At 39.6% G+C, this 17,928-nt stretch overlaps 1 protein-coding gene across 6 annotated transcripts in view; it reads left to right on the forward strand.

The window, feature by feature from the left end:
* Positions 1-17,928, forward strand: part of MACF1 (microtubule actin crosslinking factor 1) — a 360,803-nt gene that overhangs the window by 223,633 nt on the left and 119,242 nt on the right. For 5 of the 6 annotated variants that reach the window (XM_080657531.1, XM_080657534.1, XM_080657532.1 and 2 more), the window contains 2 exons: positions 15,743-15,892; positions 16,724-16,957. In XM_080657531.1, coding sequence (XP_080513657.1) covers positions 15,743-15,892; positions 16,724-16,957 — 384 coding nt within the window. Of the gene's footprint in view, positions 1-3,187; positions 8,585-9,403; positions 9,554-10,818; positions 11,035-11,114; positions 11,265-13,245; positions 13,480-15,742; positions 15,893-16,723; positions 16,958-17,928 lie in introns of all 6 variants that reach the window. The other variant, XM_080657529.1, reaches the window with a different exon arrangement.

The raw sequence follows: 17,928 nt of genomic DNA on the forward strand, positions 1-17,928 counted from the left end.
TCTTGCTGGTTGTCCTAAGTCCTTCCTGGATACTTGTGTATATGTAAACTTACCATATTATATACATGTGTCTCTGGGATATATATGTGTGTTTGCCTGCTTATTTCCTATGTTGTGAAGCAATGGCCAACTTACGTGGGGCAGGCCAAAATTAAAAATCATGTGGTAACCAAATTTAGTCTAGATAATGCTAAAAATGATATTCAGATAAATATTCTTTGACTCTGGTCCTTGGATGTGAAATTTGTGCAGCAGGAGCTAGAGTTGTAAAGACCATAAGACAGAACCAGCTATGATTTATTTGAGAATAGATTTTTCAAAAAGAAGTGCTGGTTTAGCATTCTCTGTGTAAGGTAGCCCACTTTTAATGGCTTGTTGCTTCACCATATAAGGGTGTATGTGAAAAGTTTTAACAATTGCTTGCTGAGAACATCCAGTTCTCATTTTGAAAGGTTAAAGCAAAAGGGAGAAAATAAAGAGACAAGCTGCTGAGCACCACTACATTGAGCATGATGTGTCCCTGTTACCGTTTGTGTGTTTCATGTGAAGTATTGTTCTGATTAACTGACATCCTTGCTTACAAGTTTCACTAACCCTTTGGAGTTTAAGCACAAATGCACAAAGGGAAAAGAGGACGACCTGTTTGGGGTTCTTTTTTGCAAAAAAAACAAAAGTCGCATGCTGGATGCTAACACCAAGCTTACACTGTGTGTGCGATACGGCTGAGCTGCTCCGTAAGGCTCTCTCTCTTATCTGCCCAAGGCGGGCCCTGCAACTCTGGTAAGTAGAAGCCTTTTATGTTTTTTCTTCTTCTTTCCCTCTTCTTCTGCTTGTTTAGGTCAGGATGCCCATGTTTGGTGGGACTGAAAAGGATTTCTCTGGATATTTCCCAGCTCAGTGCTTCCTGCCTGTTCTCCAGTTATGAGGGTATTGGAAGGAACAGTGTGTAGTCTTTTCTCTTAGGCTAGACTCCAAGCATTTCTTCAGTATCAGCATTCTGAGACTCTGTGAATCTCACAGAAGAAATTAGAAGTTCACAAGAGAACATTTTCCTTTGTCATATTTTCTGCTTCTGAATAGTTTTACATGGATTTTCTCAAAGAAGTTTTTTCATGTATCTCAAAGGAGTCATATGACTGTGTAATTTCTCCCTTGCTCTCAATAGAACAGATACCTAATAGATTTGCATAGCATACATTTACCTTATACAAGTTAAACTCTGTATTCTGGGTAAGAAAACAAGGGGTGTATATTGATTAATATTTTAAATAGTATGGAGAATTTGTCAGTTATTCCATTATTTGAACAAATATAGTGATATACAGAAATGAACCAAATCAGTTTCCTCATTGCTATCCATTCTGTATCCCTTATAGTGTGCAATTAACCAAGCTTGAAATCCTCAGTGAATATTTTAAAATCTGGGGGAAATAGGTTAGAGTTTAAGGGTTTTCTTACTATTTATCAATCTGTTTGTTTATTCATAAAATGTTTATTGGAATGCTGGTATTGTTCCTAGACTCTGAATGGGCAAAGTACCTGTCCCTCTGGTGCTGCTTCTCACGAAATGCATTATTTAGGCGTCAGGGAAGTGCTTGGCAGTTGTTTCAACAAGATCCTCTATGGATAAGTTAAAGAGTTAAATAAGGATTAGAAATTAATACTGACCAAAGAAGGTCAGTTAAAACTATCCATAGAAAATGAAGATAATGAACATGAACAAGAAGAGCTAGGAAGTTGGAGAGTAATAAAAGGGATGAAGTGTTGTAAGTGGTAAAACACTTGAATAATTTAATTTTTGAATACCATTATCTATAATAATAAAAGCATAATATGCTAATTAGACCAGACAGCTGAATGACCTTCCTGACGAAGCCGGGGCTGTGAGGGCCGAGACAGCCGCTGTGGCTGCGAGGGCCGAGCTCCTTGCACAAATTTCATGCATCAGGCTTCTAGTTTCATGATAAAGGGCTTCAAAATAAGAATTCTTAAGGAGCTGCTTTTAGGCTTTTTTTTTTTTTTTAGACATTATATAAGAATTACCTTATTCACTCACCTCAGAACCTGACTGCTTTGTAAGATGTGACTCTACTGTACTTACCCTTCATACTCCTGGATTCAACTGGGAAGGAAGTATAATACCCCAAGATGCAGAGTCAGACTTTGATTTGATTCTAGAACTCACTAGTTTTGTGACCTTGAACACATTACCTAACTTCTCTGTGCCTCATTTTCTTATCTTCAAACTAAAGGTTAAAATAATTGTTTTCTTAGGATTGTTGAGGCTTAAATATTAGTAACCAATAAATATATTAAGTGTCCAACAAGTGATAGTTGTAATCATGGTGGTTACTACCCATTCTAGCCTGGACTAGAAGAAAAGTTACTAGTGGTTTCAACGGCAAAGTTCCCAAGTCTGTTCTTTCCTTGACTTGCTAATTTCAATACCTAGAGCTAATTTAACTCAGCCATTGCCTTGGCAATTGCTAGCATTAATCACCAAGAGTATGACTGCCACAGTTGCTAAGCAGCTGCTTGAGTAAAATACACAGGATCCTTTATTGAGATACACAACTGTTGTGTGGATATTGGGATGCTTAAATCTCTCTTCTAGTCCTGTGGACTGGTCCTGCTGAACTCATCAGCAGGAAAATACCACTTCAAGAGGCTTCTACAACACTGAGAAGTTGTTATATGGGGTTGAATTCTCATTTTTGGGAACTGGTATGTGTCTTAAGAACCTTTGTGGTGAGTTAGTCCTAGAAATAGCTGTCATCTCACTTTCGCTGCTTGCTACTTTATAGAGCTTGTCACTCAGATATGCTTAATGCTGTCATCCCTCAAGTAATCTGTGAACTTCTTCTGGCCATGTTAAACATTCTGCAGTTTAGATAAGTTCTTTTTTAGCATTAACTCTGTCAGGCTTCAGAATATTTCCTATACTTTGGGGCCCTTCCCAGGCTGGGTATTTCTTGTGATCAAAATTTGATGTACAGGGTGGTGCAAAAGTAGGTTTACAGTTCATGTGGAAAATAATACAATAAATAATAATACAATAATAAATTGTTTCGCATACTCAGAACTATAAACCTACTTTTGCCCCACCCTGTAGTATAATTCTTTGAATGACTCCTTTCAACACTTGTGCTTCTCTAATTTAATTTTCTTTTTCTTTTTTTTCTTTCAGGGTTGCAGAGCAGTTGCTGGGGTGATTGACCTAGGCACGGTGGAGATATTTCCCATCTTCAGAGCCATGCAAAAGGGCCTTATTGACCAGGACACAGGCCTGGTGCTCCTGGAATCGCAGGTTATCATGTCTGGCCTCATTGCCCCTGAGACTGGTGAAAAGCTCTCTCTGGAGGAGGGCCTGGCCAGAAACCTCATTAATCACCAGATGTACCAGCAGCTCCAGGAGCTACAGGATACACTGTCCTTAATAAGCAGGCTTAGTGAGAGCAAAGGCCCTCTTTCTGTAGTGGAAGCAATTGAGAAGAAAATTATCAGTGAGAGAGTTGGACTGAAAATCTTAGAAGCTCACCTGGCAACCGGAGGCTTCAGTCTCCTCCTTAATGAGAACTTTATTAACCTAGAGGAGGCTTTTCATCAAGGCCTCATTTCTGAATGGCTTCACTCAGAGTTAGAGTCTCACCTGAGATCATCCAAGAATTTGATAGACCCCAACACAGCTGAGAAAGTTGGTTTGCTGGATTTGATGCAGAGATGCATTGTCCACCAAGAATCAGGGTTGAAATTGCTGCCTGTCAAGCAATTAGCAGGAGGAATGGTGAGCTTGAAATCAGGCCGGAAGGTTAGCATTTTCCGTGCAGTTCAGGAAGGCCTAATAGATAGGCAGGTCACTGTCCGGCTGCTAGAAGCTCAGCTTTTTGCTGGTGGCATAGCAGACCCAAGAACAGGACACAGACTTACAGTGGAAGAGGCTGTAAGACATAATTTGATTGACCAAGATATGGCATGTGCTATTTTCATAAGGCAGCTTCAGACAGGAGGTATCATAGACACTGTCACGGGACATAGGCTGACCATAGATGAAGCAGTGAGTAATGATCTAGTAGCTGCTAAGGTTGCCCTCGTGATTCTGGAGTCCCTTTGGTCATTCATGGGGTTGCTATGGCCTGAATCTGGAGAGATTCTCCCAATTACAGATGCCCTGGAACAAGGTATTGTGTCTACTGAGCTAGCTCATAAAATCCTTAGTGGACGACAGCATATTAAAGCTCTATTTCTACCAGCAACCACAGAGATTTGGTCCTGGAAAAAAGCAATAGAAAATGGTATATTGGACAAAGATCTTGCCAATAACTTAAAATCAATTTGTATACCTGATGTGATGCCCCACATGCAATTAGCAGATTCTTCAGAACAAAGCAAATTGAACATTAATCCTGGAGCATCAGGTCTGTCGTGCAGCAAGGGCCAAACTGAGGGCATGGCAAGCCACAGCAATACACTGTTGTTCCAACTGATGACTCATAGCTATATTAATGTGCGGAATGGACAAAGGCTGCTCCTGCTAGACAATGAACTGATAGAAACACTAACAACAAAAAGTGAATATCAAGCAAATCCTCTAGAAGTGTTTGGAATTGGACATCAGAAACCAGAAACTTCCAAAGAATTAGAAGAATCAGTGAATGTGGAAATAACAGAAACTTTCTGTGATAGGCTGACTGTGCAGTCACGTGAATTCCACTCTTCTCAGAACAAAGAATACCCCAATCAAACAAATTGCATGGAAGCAAAAGGCAAAAAGACCATCATAGTATCAGAAGGTTCCCCTACAGAGAACCCTGAAAAAGACCTATTTATAGGAGAACAAAAAGTGAGAAATCCAAATCTTGATACTTTGAAGGTCAGAGGTCAAGTTAAATCAGAGTTAAAATGGCAGTTAGTAGGTACCAAAAAGGAAGGTCTAACAGAAGTGTCTACCAGAGAAAATATCAGCAGAGGATTTCTCCTTATAGTACCCCCTGAGGAAACAGAAGAGGTGACCTCGGTGGTAGAAAAAGATCCTGTTTCTATTGAAACACCAAATGAAGAATGGCAAACTCTCAGAGATGCTTCTTTTATATGTCAGAAAGAACAAGCAAAACCCCTTGAAACTGAACATATTCCAGGTAAAAATAGAAGACCTCTCATAAAATCCCAAAGCAAGAAGTCACAATTTCACGTAGAGAAAACTCTAGATTTAGACTCAGAACTCACGTCTGAAAATGACATAAATGTTCATTCTCTGGACAAAGGAAGTAAGGATAACCACAAACAAAGTCCAGAAGAACAAACCATTATAGGTGGTAGTATGATGATGTTAGAAAAAACAGATGAGGCAGATCATGGTAGTGAAACTTCCTTGTCAAGCAGTCATTCTTCAGAATTGCTTGAAGAAGCTACCTTAAACAAATTATCTACACAATTACTAGATGGTGGTATCTTTCATGAACAAACAGGTCAACAGCTGTTACTGAATGAAGCAATAGCCAGAGGTATTGTGCCCAGTCACACTGCTGTGAAACTTATGGGAAAGCTGAACATGTTTCGGGGCTTCTTTGACTCTCAGACTTGTGAATCTTTGACAACTGAAGAAGTCATTGATGAAGGTCTGATGGATGAGAAATTACTACATAATGTCCTCATGGCAGACAAAACTATTAGTGGTGTCTTAGACCCCCGTACCCACACAATCTGCTCTGTGAAGGAAGCAGTTGCAGTTGGACTTCTTGACACACAAACAGCCACCAGAATTTTAGAGGGGCAGGTGGTGACTGGTGGAATCATTGACCTGAAACGAGGCAAAAAGGTTTCGGTGACTTTGGCCTTAAATCTTGGCTTGGTGGACAGTGCCGACCAGACCGAGCTTATAAATCTGGAAAAAGCTTCCAAAGGCAAAGATGCTGAAAAAACAGTTAGGGAGAGATTAATTAGCTTACAAATGGAAACAACTGGAATTATGGACCCCGATAGCAAGGCCCCTCTAACAGTTATGCAGTCCATTGACAGAGGACTTTTGGAGAGAGGGGAGGCCATTCAGTTGTTGACTAAACAGGTGGTAGATGGAGGTATCATTCACCATGTATCTGGGATGAGACTTTCTGTTGATAATGCCTTTAAACATGGCATCATTGATGAAGATTTAGCCAAGCAACTCAAAAAAGTTGAGAACTTAAGCCTCCATCAGTTTTTTCATCCTGAAACAAAGGAAACTATTTCCCTCCCTGAAGCTATAAAATTAGATCTTGTTACCCCAGACTTGAAAGGAGAAATTCAAGAAATTCAGGCATTGACTGGAAGCTTTGTGGATCTCATTTCTGGCCAGGGATTGACCTTGGCAGAAGCTGAAAAAGAAGGACTATTAACTAATAAAGCAATATTGTCTTCAGGATTGATGCATAGGATTGTAGATCCTGAGAATCACAGAATTGTTCCCTATTCAGAATTAGTAAAGAAATGTAAGATTGATATTGAATCTGGACAGAGATATCTAGAAGTAATTCCTTTCTCAGACATTAAAGATGGAGTGAGTGACAAAGTTCTTACATTGTGTCAAGCAATTCAGCTGGGAAAAGTAGACTTTGCATCAACACTGAAGGTTCTGGAAGCTCAGGCAAATACTGGGGGAATCATAGATACTGCTACAGGACAAGGACTAACATTGGCATCAGTTTTGGAACAGAAATTGGTGGATGAAAACATGGTCAGAATTATTGCATCTCATCAGGTACTAAATGGAGGAATCATTGACATATTTAATGATCAAAGAGTGACTTTAAAGGAAGCTATTGAGAAAAGATTTATTAGCCCTGAACTGGCAACTTTGATCCAAATAGATACTTTAGAGTCCAGTGATCAGGAGTCTCAGATTGAAAAGCAAGATGGAATTGAAGTATGTGAATTGAAGAAGGAATTTCTAAGGAAGGAAACGTTAATTGCTTGTAATCAGACTGCAGAAATGAGTTGTGGTAAAGAAGAAAGTGAAAAATTATTTCAAATTGGAAGTCAGTCTGCACAGGAAAAGGTTAAAAGGAGAGTTTCTGGTGAGGAGCAGGCAAAAAAGGGCAGGGAAATTTCATTAAAAGAATTCGAGTGTAAGGATCAAGATAAGAGGAGAGCTTCTTCAAATGCTAAAGAGTCTGTCAGTATCATAATTCCTAGTGATTGTAAAGGCAAATCACAGGGCCAACGTTCAGTGACACACCCTCACTCAGAAGTTTGTGATTCTAAACTCAGAGAGGTGGCTAGTACCAACATGGGAAGAAATACAAATGAAAAGCAGGAAAAAGTAGTGTCACAAATAGAAATTCTTTCTCCTATGAAACAGTCTGCATCAGATTTAGATCATAAAGAAATAAGGGAAAAACAAAGAGAAATTATTTCAGAAGCACAAGAATCAAATTGTGAAACTTCAGGCAAATTTCTGAGTGAGCAGATTATTCAGAAACCAACAAATACTAGGGAGAAAAGGAAGAGAGAGAAAAAGGAGATAGTTACAGGAGACAGTGTCAAAACATGCAAACCAGTTCTTTCAGAAGAAAAGTTGGACCAAGAAACTGCCATTAGAGATGACCATGACTCCAGTATAAAGAGTCAACCAGTGGAAATTGCCACAATTGAAAGAGGGAAAGAAGCTGATAGAGAGGTGGGATTTTCTATTCTATGTAAAGCTGAAGACTCTTCTGCCCCAATGATACCCAAAGGAGTTTCTGTAAGAAATCAAGATGCTTCAACATTTTTCAACTCTAATCAGGTCAATGAAAGAGAAGTAAAAAATCTAAGCCTCTGCTTAACTGTAAAACCAAAAGAAAATTTATCACAAGAAATTACAAGAGGGGCTCAGAGCGAAGCATTCTCTCCTATGACCCCAAGACCATTGAACTACCAGGAATCAGTTGGAAAAACCCAAATTGCAGACACATCCCAAATTTCCAAAACAGACAAGTCTTTCCAAGGAACCACCAGACAGGAGACCAACTCTTGTGAAGATTCCTTTATTACTTCTAAGACTAAGGAAACCAAAGATCTGATCTTGTCATCTAATGAACATAAAGCAAAATCATACCAAGAAGTACCTTCTGACTCAATAAAAGCTCTTAAATTGGAAGAAATTGTAGATTCTAGAGTAGACCCAAAAGAAGTCAGAAAGGATAGCAAAAGTGATAGTGAACTTTATGGGATTCGTGAATCTAAAATGGTAGCAACTAAGGAAATACCTGGAGAGAAATTTCTAGAAATGTCAAACCCTATAGTTACAGGTGCAGAAGCAGGGTCCTTTGAAGGTATAGTGACTCAGGGAGTTCCCAGAGTCTTGGTGTCCCTTCTTCCAGAGAAATTGTTCAAAGATGTATCTCAAAAAGAGAGTACAGAGCAACAGGGTGCCACCATTAGTCCCACTATTCCAGAGGCCAATGAGGCAAGGACAGTGCCCCTCACATACCCTACAATGAAGGTGGATGAGGAGATACCACCAGAAAAGCTCAGAGAAAGTCCTGGAAGTGAACAAACTCCCTTCCTGACTGCACCGAGGAGAAAGGGAAATGAAGGTGTAAACACAGAGCCCTCCAGAGCTACTAAAGTAAGTTTCCCAGTGTTGCATTGTGTGTGTGTATATATATATGTATATATATATATATATATATATATATATATATATATATATATATGTATATATATATGTATATATATATGTGTGTATATGTATATATATGTATATGTATATATATGTGTGTGTGTGTATATATATATATGTATATATGTGTGTGTGTGTGTGTGTGTGTGTATATATATATATATATTTTTTTTAAAGATATAACTGGTTTAATGATAAAACCCTTGACTGGATTCTGAGTTTATGTATGAATAATTATATGCATGCATATATTTCAGGGCATTAGATAATTCTATAACTTAGTTTGGGGAGTATTTGAGATCTTGCTTTCCAGAAATTGTCATCAGTTTGGCTGAAACTCTTATAAAAATTAAAAAAAAATGAAGTATAACTTAATTTACCATTATTTGTTTTTTACACAGTTGTTGGAAACTTAGGCAGTGGCTTGAATGTTTTTCTGAAATTTGCAAGAGTTTTAATGTAGAAACTAACATTGAAGCTAATTTGAAATACTAGGGTGATGCTATCTAAAGTTAGAATAAGTTTTGGAAATGTTGCTAAAAGGATGCTTACAGATTGATTATTATGAGCTTCTGCTCCCAGAGGAAGTTAATAAAATCACTTTTTTCTCTCTTGATTTGAGAAGACATAGACAAAGTAGCCTGATATTTCATCCCACCCTAAGTGTAGTAAAAATTTCTATTTATCAATAAGATCCAGCCTGCTTTAAAAGCAGACTTAAAGGAGAATGTGAGGCCTGAGTGAGTTTTCTTTTTGGCTCCACAGAATATATTTAACCGGCGACTCTGTCTAGAGCATGATGAGAAGCTGGTATCCTATCTGTCTGTATTACGAGATATTGAAATGAGGACCAAACAGATTCAACCTGTGGAGCGTAGCCTGGCAGAGCTACAGGATCTGCGATGTCAGGCCAAGGTAGGTTCCCAGAGACTTCCTTCCTCCAGGCCCACCAACTTGGAGGAAGTAGAGACTATTATGGAAGAAAAAACATGTTCAACACACCACGATTTAAAGAACAAAAAACATTGAAAAGGTGTAACTGGAGACCTGACTGCGAAATACTGGTTCACAGAAACTACAACAGAAGAGACTCAAGGCAGGAGTAGTCTGCAGTGTTAACTACAGTAGGGAGACCAAGTACAGTGAGGACAAAAGGGGGATTAGCACCTGAAAGTCACTAGTGACCTTGATAAGAGTGGTTTCATTGGAGTGGTTTGGTGGGCTATAAACTAGGATGCAGTGAGAATAGATGGGAGATCGGAAGGTGGGTACAATTAACATACATTGTTCTTTCCAGAAGCTTGGGAGTGCAGGCAAGGAAGGAGATAGGACACTGGCTAGAGGAGATGGACTGAAAGAGGAATGTTTTGAGTAGATTTGGGGGGCTGAGGAGAAAGAAGAAAAGGAGAACTTGAAGTTAGAGGAGAGAGGAAGTGATCACTGATGAAATGAGGTTCCTGAGGACATATACTTAGACAGCCATGGAGGGAGGAAGAGTAGCTTTCACCAAACCTAGCGGTTAAGAGTCGTCACAGGATTAGAGTCACAATGAGGGAAGAGATTGTAGAGGTTTACCAGATCTCTCAATATCAAAGTATGACCTTGGGTAGGGTGGCTGAAGGGGAAGTAAGGAGGATGCCCAGAAGAGCTATCTAGCTTTCCACACTTTATTTTGGGCTTCGCTACTGAAGATTAGAATACTGTAGACTAGCTGAGTAGGAAGGCTGGCTTGGGTTATTTTTATGCTCTTTGGTTCTGCCCCCTTGGAATTTAGAGGGGGAGTTGTCCTTTTTGATTGACTTATTTTACATAATAATAAGACATAATGACATTCTCAGAGAGGCAGCCAGCTGTAGTGGACCAGCACTGCCCTGAGTCAGAAACCTGAATCCAAGTCCTGGTTCTATTGCTTACTGTCTGGCTAACCTCAGACAAAATTTTACATTTAAGTGCTGAGGCATCTCTTCTGTAAATCCAGAATTATAATATCTACACAGCCTACCTCAAGAATTAGTGATTGTGAGAACCAAATAAACTATTGAATATATATATCAAAACACCTTAGAAGCCCTGAAGCCTTTATAGTCATGAGGTGAGAGAAAAATATTTTCACAGCTGATTTCCTACATAGCAAGATTTGTAGTCTTGATTTTGGAGGTAACTTTACTTTATCCCCTCAGGTGTTAGACAAGGAGCTAAAGGATCTGTCCACCTTGGTGAGTCAGGAATTGGAGTGTGTGAGTCAGATTATCATTAGCCAGCCTCAAGAAGTCCCGGCTCAACTGTTGAAGGCTCTAGAGAAGGATGCCAAGAATCTTCAGAAGTCCCTCAACTCTGTGAGTGACAGCTGGAGTTCCAGACTACTCCAGCTCCAGAATGCTTTGGAAGTAAAAAAGGTAGTTTCTTGTTTTATTCACAAAGTCTGGGCAGGTTTGGAGACTTTTATCATCGTCTAATTTGCCATTTATTTGTTTAGACTAGAGTGTTAAATCAGCACAAACAGCTAGAAGGCGAACTTCAAAATCTGAGAGCCTGGGTTGGCGATACCATTCTCATTCTGAATAGCAAGGAATGTAGCAGTGAAGCAGATGCTGACAGCCTGAATCAGTGTCTCCAACAATGTGAGGTAAAATCTGTACCCGTTCTCAAGCTTTTGTCCTTTGAGTTGTCAATTTTATTTTCCTACCACAGAAACCAGTACTTATCTTTCTTGGAACGTTTGATTTTCCATTTCAGAGATAATAAAGTCTGCTATGTTTAGTTTTTTAGGTTATCATACCTTTGGCACTGCAGTGATTATGATTATTTTTCCTTTGAGCTATTCTCTGAGATAGTCTACAGATTGACCTATTATTTTCCATGGCCTCTTTATAACTGAACATCTACTGTCTGTTCCTTGTTTCTGTTTTGCCCAAGATCTAATCCTGTGCACACACATCAATTTCAGGAGAATTTTTGGTCAATGATCTAGATTGTGGCTTGGCAAACTTTTTCTGTAAAGGACCAGATAGTAAATGGCCCATTTCTGTGGCATCCACTCAGCTCTGCCATTAAAACATGAAAGCAGCCATAGACAGCGTATAAATGAATGGTCGTGGATGTGTTATAATAAAACTTTATTTACAAAAATAGTTGACAGGCAAATTTGACCAGGCACTGTAGATTGCCAACTCCTGATCTAGAGAGATGCTTTTCTTCTTGTTAAGCCCCAAACTAATTGGTACTTTTCGTAAATCACTGAGAGAAAGATACAGGCTCTGAGATACATATGAGCCAGAGAATTTTCCCCTGAACATTGTTCCTTTTTTTTGCGGGGTGGGGGGGGGGGGGTTATACTTAAGATACTATTAGATATTATTCACACAGGTTTTTCCATCCTTTGCTTAAACTCTTTAAATCAGAGCAGAACCAGAGATGTTCCCTCCTTCTGTTCCACCCTCTCCCTTTTCCCTAGTCTTAAGAGAAGCAGACATACAGGTTTGTCCATGGTCAGGCTCCTTGTATACAACTTCATTCCTGTTTATCTTGCGAGAACTGACCTGCCTTCTTCTTTCATACCCTTTTATTCAAAATATCATTGGGGGAATGAGTAGCAGACTCTAGTTCACTGACAGGGTATTATAAGAAGCAAGGGTGAGAAAAATTTCTATGACTTACTGGTAGTATAAGATATAGAAACATATAGCATCTTATGCATGCATTGGTTCCTCCCCCATTGTAAGTTATATGAATTGTTTCATGGGAAGAGAGCCACAGTCTAAGCCTTGTATTCCTAGTGATAGTTTCCCAGTCCATGTGTGCACAGTTGAAGGAAGCATGGTCTAATGATAAGTAACCAAGGGGCCCTCCCAGCCTGCTTTGCAGGGTTGCTGACTGCTCTCACTTTCAAAGTGATAGAGATATAGATATCTTAATTGTTTTTATTGCCATGGAAATATTCAGTGTAACAGCTGGTGGCCACTAAATTTTTGTGGGAAAATTGCATGCTTTTAATTGTCTGAAAATAGATAATTATAGTGTTTAGGCACTTATTACTGCTTTAAGAGAGCAATGTAACTATTATATAAGAAAGTCTGACTGTAATCCTTCACAGTTCTAAAATGTATAAGCAACATTATTTACTGTAAAAATCATATTTTAATGAACCACAAATAAATTGGATATTTTCTCACTTCTGACCTACCAATAACTAACTGCTGGACAAATACAAATAAATTTTGAACCTAAGAAAATAAATTAGGCAGATATAGCTCAGACCAGAAATTTATGTTGTGCTTTTCAAACTTTAGAAAAAAAAAATTCTGCAGAGGTCTGAGATTAGTTCTGGTGTAATTCTGTGAACAAATAAATGAAAGCTTGCTGCATTTGGATGTCAGTTCATAGTAAAGGAAACTGGTTATAACTCGTGAGGAGTGTGGAAAGACCAGAAGTGTGAGAGACTTCCAGTGCTTATTTGGCTCTAGGAATGATCAGTGTCAGTTACAAAAATAACAGAAAATTAGCCTCTCATTGATTATGTTGGTTTTTTATTAAAACCAACAGCTTCTGTTTCAGTAGAGAATTAGAAATTGCATTTCTTTTTTCCCCCCTTTTTCTACTTACCTTAGGATTTGAAACAGCCCATGGCTGAAAGGAAATCTGAGCTGGATGCTCTTGCTTTTGATATTCAGTTCTTTCTCTCCGAGCATGCCCAGGACTTGTCCCCTCAGCAGAACCGGCAGATGCTGAGGCTTCTGAATGAACTGCAGAGGTCTTTCCAGGACCTCGTGGCGCACACTGCAGCTCAGACGAATGCCTTGCAGTGTCATCGTCAACAAGTGGAGCAGGCAGCCCTGGTCAAGGTCAGGCTGAACCAGCAGCTGGGCCCAGTTTGTCTTTTGGGGTGTCCTGTGTTTGGGTTTTCTGGCCAGAATACATCTACCATGATTCCAGGAGCCTGCGTTTACCAATTTTGAAATTTCATGTCATTCAGGCCATTTTACAGCAGGCAGCTGTTCTGGCTGTTTTTCTTGCCATGTTTTGGTTTTATGTATGCGTGTGAGAGAATACATGTGTTTACATGTGTATGCATGTGCAAATATTTTCCTTTTTATAAGACTCTCCCCTCACTGTGTCTCATTGTCTCTGACTTTCAAATGAAAATCACATCCCCAGCCCTCTTTTTCTCCCTTATCCTTCTTTTGAAGGCTGTTAAAAACATTTAGATACTCGGAGCTCTTAAGAAGAAGTGTTAAAGTCAGTTTTATTCTGGGCTTTTGAAATGATTAACACTCAGATTCCTTGACAACCTCCCAACAGCTGACAAGGAAATTTTTATCAGAATTATATTAATTTTTTAGGACCTCTGAAGCAGCGGTCGCCAACCTCTCGGACCTCACGGACCACCAGTGGTCCGCGGACCACCGGTTGGCGATCCCTGCTCTAAAGTATCATTATTTTCTAGCACCTTTCTTCACACTGCCGTGCCCAGTGCTTATTTTGGAAAACCATGTGTAGAAGCAGCGGCGATACATTTTTGGGAAAAAACTAACCACCCTACCACTTTTCATTGCGACCCTTTCTTGCAGAAGTTAACATTATTGTATAATGGTAACAACCTTAGAATACCAAGAATGATGCTTATGCCATTTCTGCTGTTTGAATAATAAATTGGAATTCAGCAAGATGATATTAGAATTGTCATTATTATCACCAGCAAATCCATCTCAGGATCTGCTTTATTAAATATTGTATAAAGTAGAATAGAGCTTTTGAGTCAGGCTTAAAGGAAAGTAGGTTAGTCAATTTTATATGTCCCCCATTACTGCTTAGCTGTTTCAACTCTATTAAAATCTAAATAAAATACTAATGAAATAGTTTAGGTTACTTTTCAAATCTGAAAATTTGCACTGTCCTCACTTAGAAATGTATATAGCCTGTGGACAGTTACTGAAATAGCGTTGGTCTGAGCCATCTTAAGTAAGACACAGCCCAGATTCAGGATAGGCCCCTGAGCTGCAACCAGTGCTACAACTGCATGTGACCATTCTCTCTGAGCACATAATTAATTCCACAATGTTTATTAACCTTGTAATCGTCGGAAATGTTCTGCTTCTCTATATTTGCCCCGGATGCATGTGTATGTCTGTGTGTTAACTTGTTTGCTTTGCTTTTTTCAGATTCAGTCTGCACCCATCCTAACCCATGAAGATCCCGTTTTACAGCTGAAGAGCTCTTAGGAGTTCTCTTGCAGAGCCCTTCTATTTGTCCTAAAGAGGGGGAGAGAGGGCCAGTTTTGGCACCTGTTTGTAAGTGCAGGTGACTGAAATGCCATCAGAAGGTAGAAACTGGTGGAAAATGGTTTTAGAAGGATGGTCAGGAGAACACATCATGCTCAATTGCTCAGTCAGGTGCTTCTGTGTCAGGCAGCTGAGATGAGATCTGGGATCAGGCACAGAAACATATTCCCTCCCTCCCCTTGGGCCTGGCTTTTCTCTTTGATATCAGTGTAGACAACTGAACGACAGCCAGTTGCTAATGTTGGGCACTTTTCTTTCTCAAAATAGACAAGCCCCTCATTCGATTTAAAGGGTGTCTACATTTGTGAGACGCTGGATTTATAAGACTGCTCAATTATTAAGAAGCTTAATTAGATTATGAATTGTCCAGTTTCTTGATTTTTTTTTCCTTCTAGTACATCCTTCTAATTTTCCATATTTTGACTAATATGTAGCACATCCTCTGGCTCTGGTAGAGGAATTGGTCAGAACCACTATTTATTATCATCACCATTATCATCACTGGCTTTTAAGCATCTGGGCTCTGTGTTCCCATTTCTAAGGATAATAACAGCAGTCTGGCAAAGGAGCTCCCAAACCCGAACCTGGGAGCGTTCTCACCTGAAATTACCTTACCCCTCATTATAATCCAGACCGTAGACCCAGATCAACAGATTTTCCAGATGAGGGGAGCTTTTTAAATATGATTCTGTGCTTTTTCCTGTTCTAGTCTCCCACCAACTTTTCCATTCTTAAACTATAACCTTGTTTTATATTTCAGGGAGTTACCTTGTTTTTGTAAAATGAGAATTATTATTGTCTTTTGGCCCCTTTGCATTTTAATTAGACCTTGCAGAAACAACAGAATACTTGTCATGAGAAACTGGAGGATCTTTGCAGCTGGGTAGGACAGGCGGAAAGAGCATTGGTGGGCCACCAAGGTAGAGCCTCCCAGCAGGATCTTTCTGCCCTGCAGAAGAACCAAAGTGACTTGAAGGTCAGTATAAGTTAATTCATTCTTTTGCATTGGTCACAAATATTTATAAAGGCCAGGCACGTGTTTAGTGTTAGCAACATAATGGTAAATAACGCTGCTCACATGATGCTTACAGTCTAGTGGAAGAGACAGATATTATAGATACAAAAATGTACAAATAATTATTAACTATTATACATATAAAGGAAAAGTTACATGAGAACATATAACAGAGACTCAACCTAGTCTAGGATGTCAGAGAAGATTACCTTGAAGAAATGTCGCTTAAACTGAGAAATGAACGATGTGTAGGGGTTAAGGAATGCAGGGGTGGGAGATGGAAGAGAATATGCAGGTTGAGGCCTATGTATCTGTCGTTAGGTGGGAATGGGATCGAGCACCACATATTTCAGAACTGAAAGAAAGCTAGTTCAGTTGGGCTAAAAAGAACAAAAGGAAGATGAGTGAATGATGAGGCTGGAGACTAGGCAGTACCCACAGCTTGCTAGTTCTTATAGGCTACAGTAAGGATAAGGAGAGTAGGAAGGACCAACCTGGCCATGACTCAGCTAGAATCCTGTTGTCAACTCTTCTTTATAGAAGAATGAACTCTTCAAGGATAACTCATTACAAAATAAAAATCTCTGCTAGTCATCATGTTTATGGGTCTCCTTTTTTGTCTTCACTAAATATTTTCTCAGAAATTTCAATTTAAATTTTGCTTAAAAAATTAAATATTAGCAGAGACATACGCTGTTGCAGATATGTCATCCCAGCCATTCCACCTTCGTACTGTTAGGTCTTAGGCATACTAAAGTTGAAGGCTCTGCTATCCCTGTTTTCATGTGTTAGGATTTACAGGACGACATTCAGAATCGTGCCGCCTCATTTGCCAGCGTTGTCAAAGACATTGAAGGGTTCCTGGAAGAGAACCAGACCAAGCTGAGCCCCCAGGAGTTGACAGCTCTTCGGGAAAAACTTCATCAGGCGAAGGAGCAATATGAGGCTCTTCAGGCACGGACGCGGGTGGCCCAGAAGGAGCTGGAGGAAGTAGTGACCTCAGCCTTACAGCAGGAGACTGAAAAGGTAACCAGATTGCTGTGACACTTGTTATTTTCAAAAAAGAAAATACCTACAAAAATGAAAGGTGATGAGGAGGAACTGCCTTACACAGAGCATAGAGTCATCAAAAGGGGCTGTTTCAGGAACAGGTCTGTGAGCCAGTACTTTATCTTCATAAGAAATATTCTGAAGAACTTTAAGTCAGGAATAATTGGTAGGAAGTTTATATTACCAAAAAAAAAAAATTGGCATTCTGTGTATTTAGTACTCTGAATAATAGGAAAATGTCAGAAGGAATTTAGTGAGGAAGGGTGGTACCCTGGGGAGGAAAATGCAAATGGCATATTTCTTACATGAATCTAGACTGGTGATCCAGGAGTGTGTGTGTGTGTGGTGGGGGTGGGGAGTATCTGGGGAGTCTCCAAGCTTTTTCACTGTAGTTTCAGGGGGATCGTGGCACTGGGATAAACCCATGAGAAGGTGAAGTCTCAAATGGTCTTCTGCACCCCACTTGGCACTGGCAGATTGATTTAAAATCCTTTGTCCAGCCATGGACTCTGATGCTAACAGGGAGGTAGAGAAAATAGAAATAAGTTACCTGAAGATAAAGTCTGAACTATGTGAATGTATCCCTTGGCATATCCTTTTTAATTAATTAAAATACTTGAAGAATCATAAAATCGTTTCAGTACTCGGTGTTCTGTTTGGCAGAGGAAAGGCTGGAGAAGTCTGTATTTCCCTTAGGAAGGCACAGCCAGGTAATTGAGTATGCCAAGCCAGTGTATCACTTTTGCATGCCTAGAAAGAATGCTGTGAGGCCTTGCTGGGGTGCCAGGATTAAATCACCTCTTAATAAAATAAAGCCTTTTAAATACTAGGATTTGCCCGCCCCCCCTTTTTTAAATTGATTTAAGACAGGAAGGGGGAGAGAGAGAGAGAGAGAGAGAGAGAGAGAGAGAGAGAGAGAGAGAGAGAGAAACATCAATGTGAGAAAC

Source organism: Plecotus auritus (genome assembly GCF_963455305.1).
Source record: "Plecotus auritus genome assembly, chromosome: 2".
Classification (NCBI taxonomy): Eukaryota; Metazoa; Chordata; class Mammalia; order Chiroptera; family Vespertilionidae; genus Plecotus; species Plecotus auritus.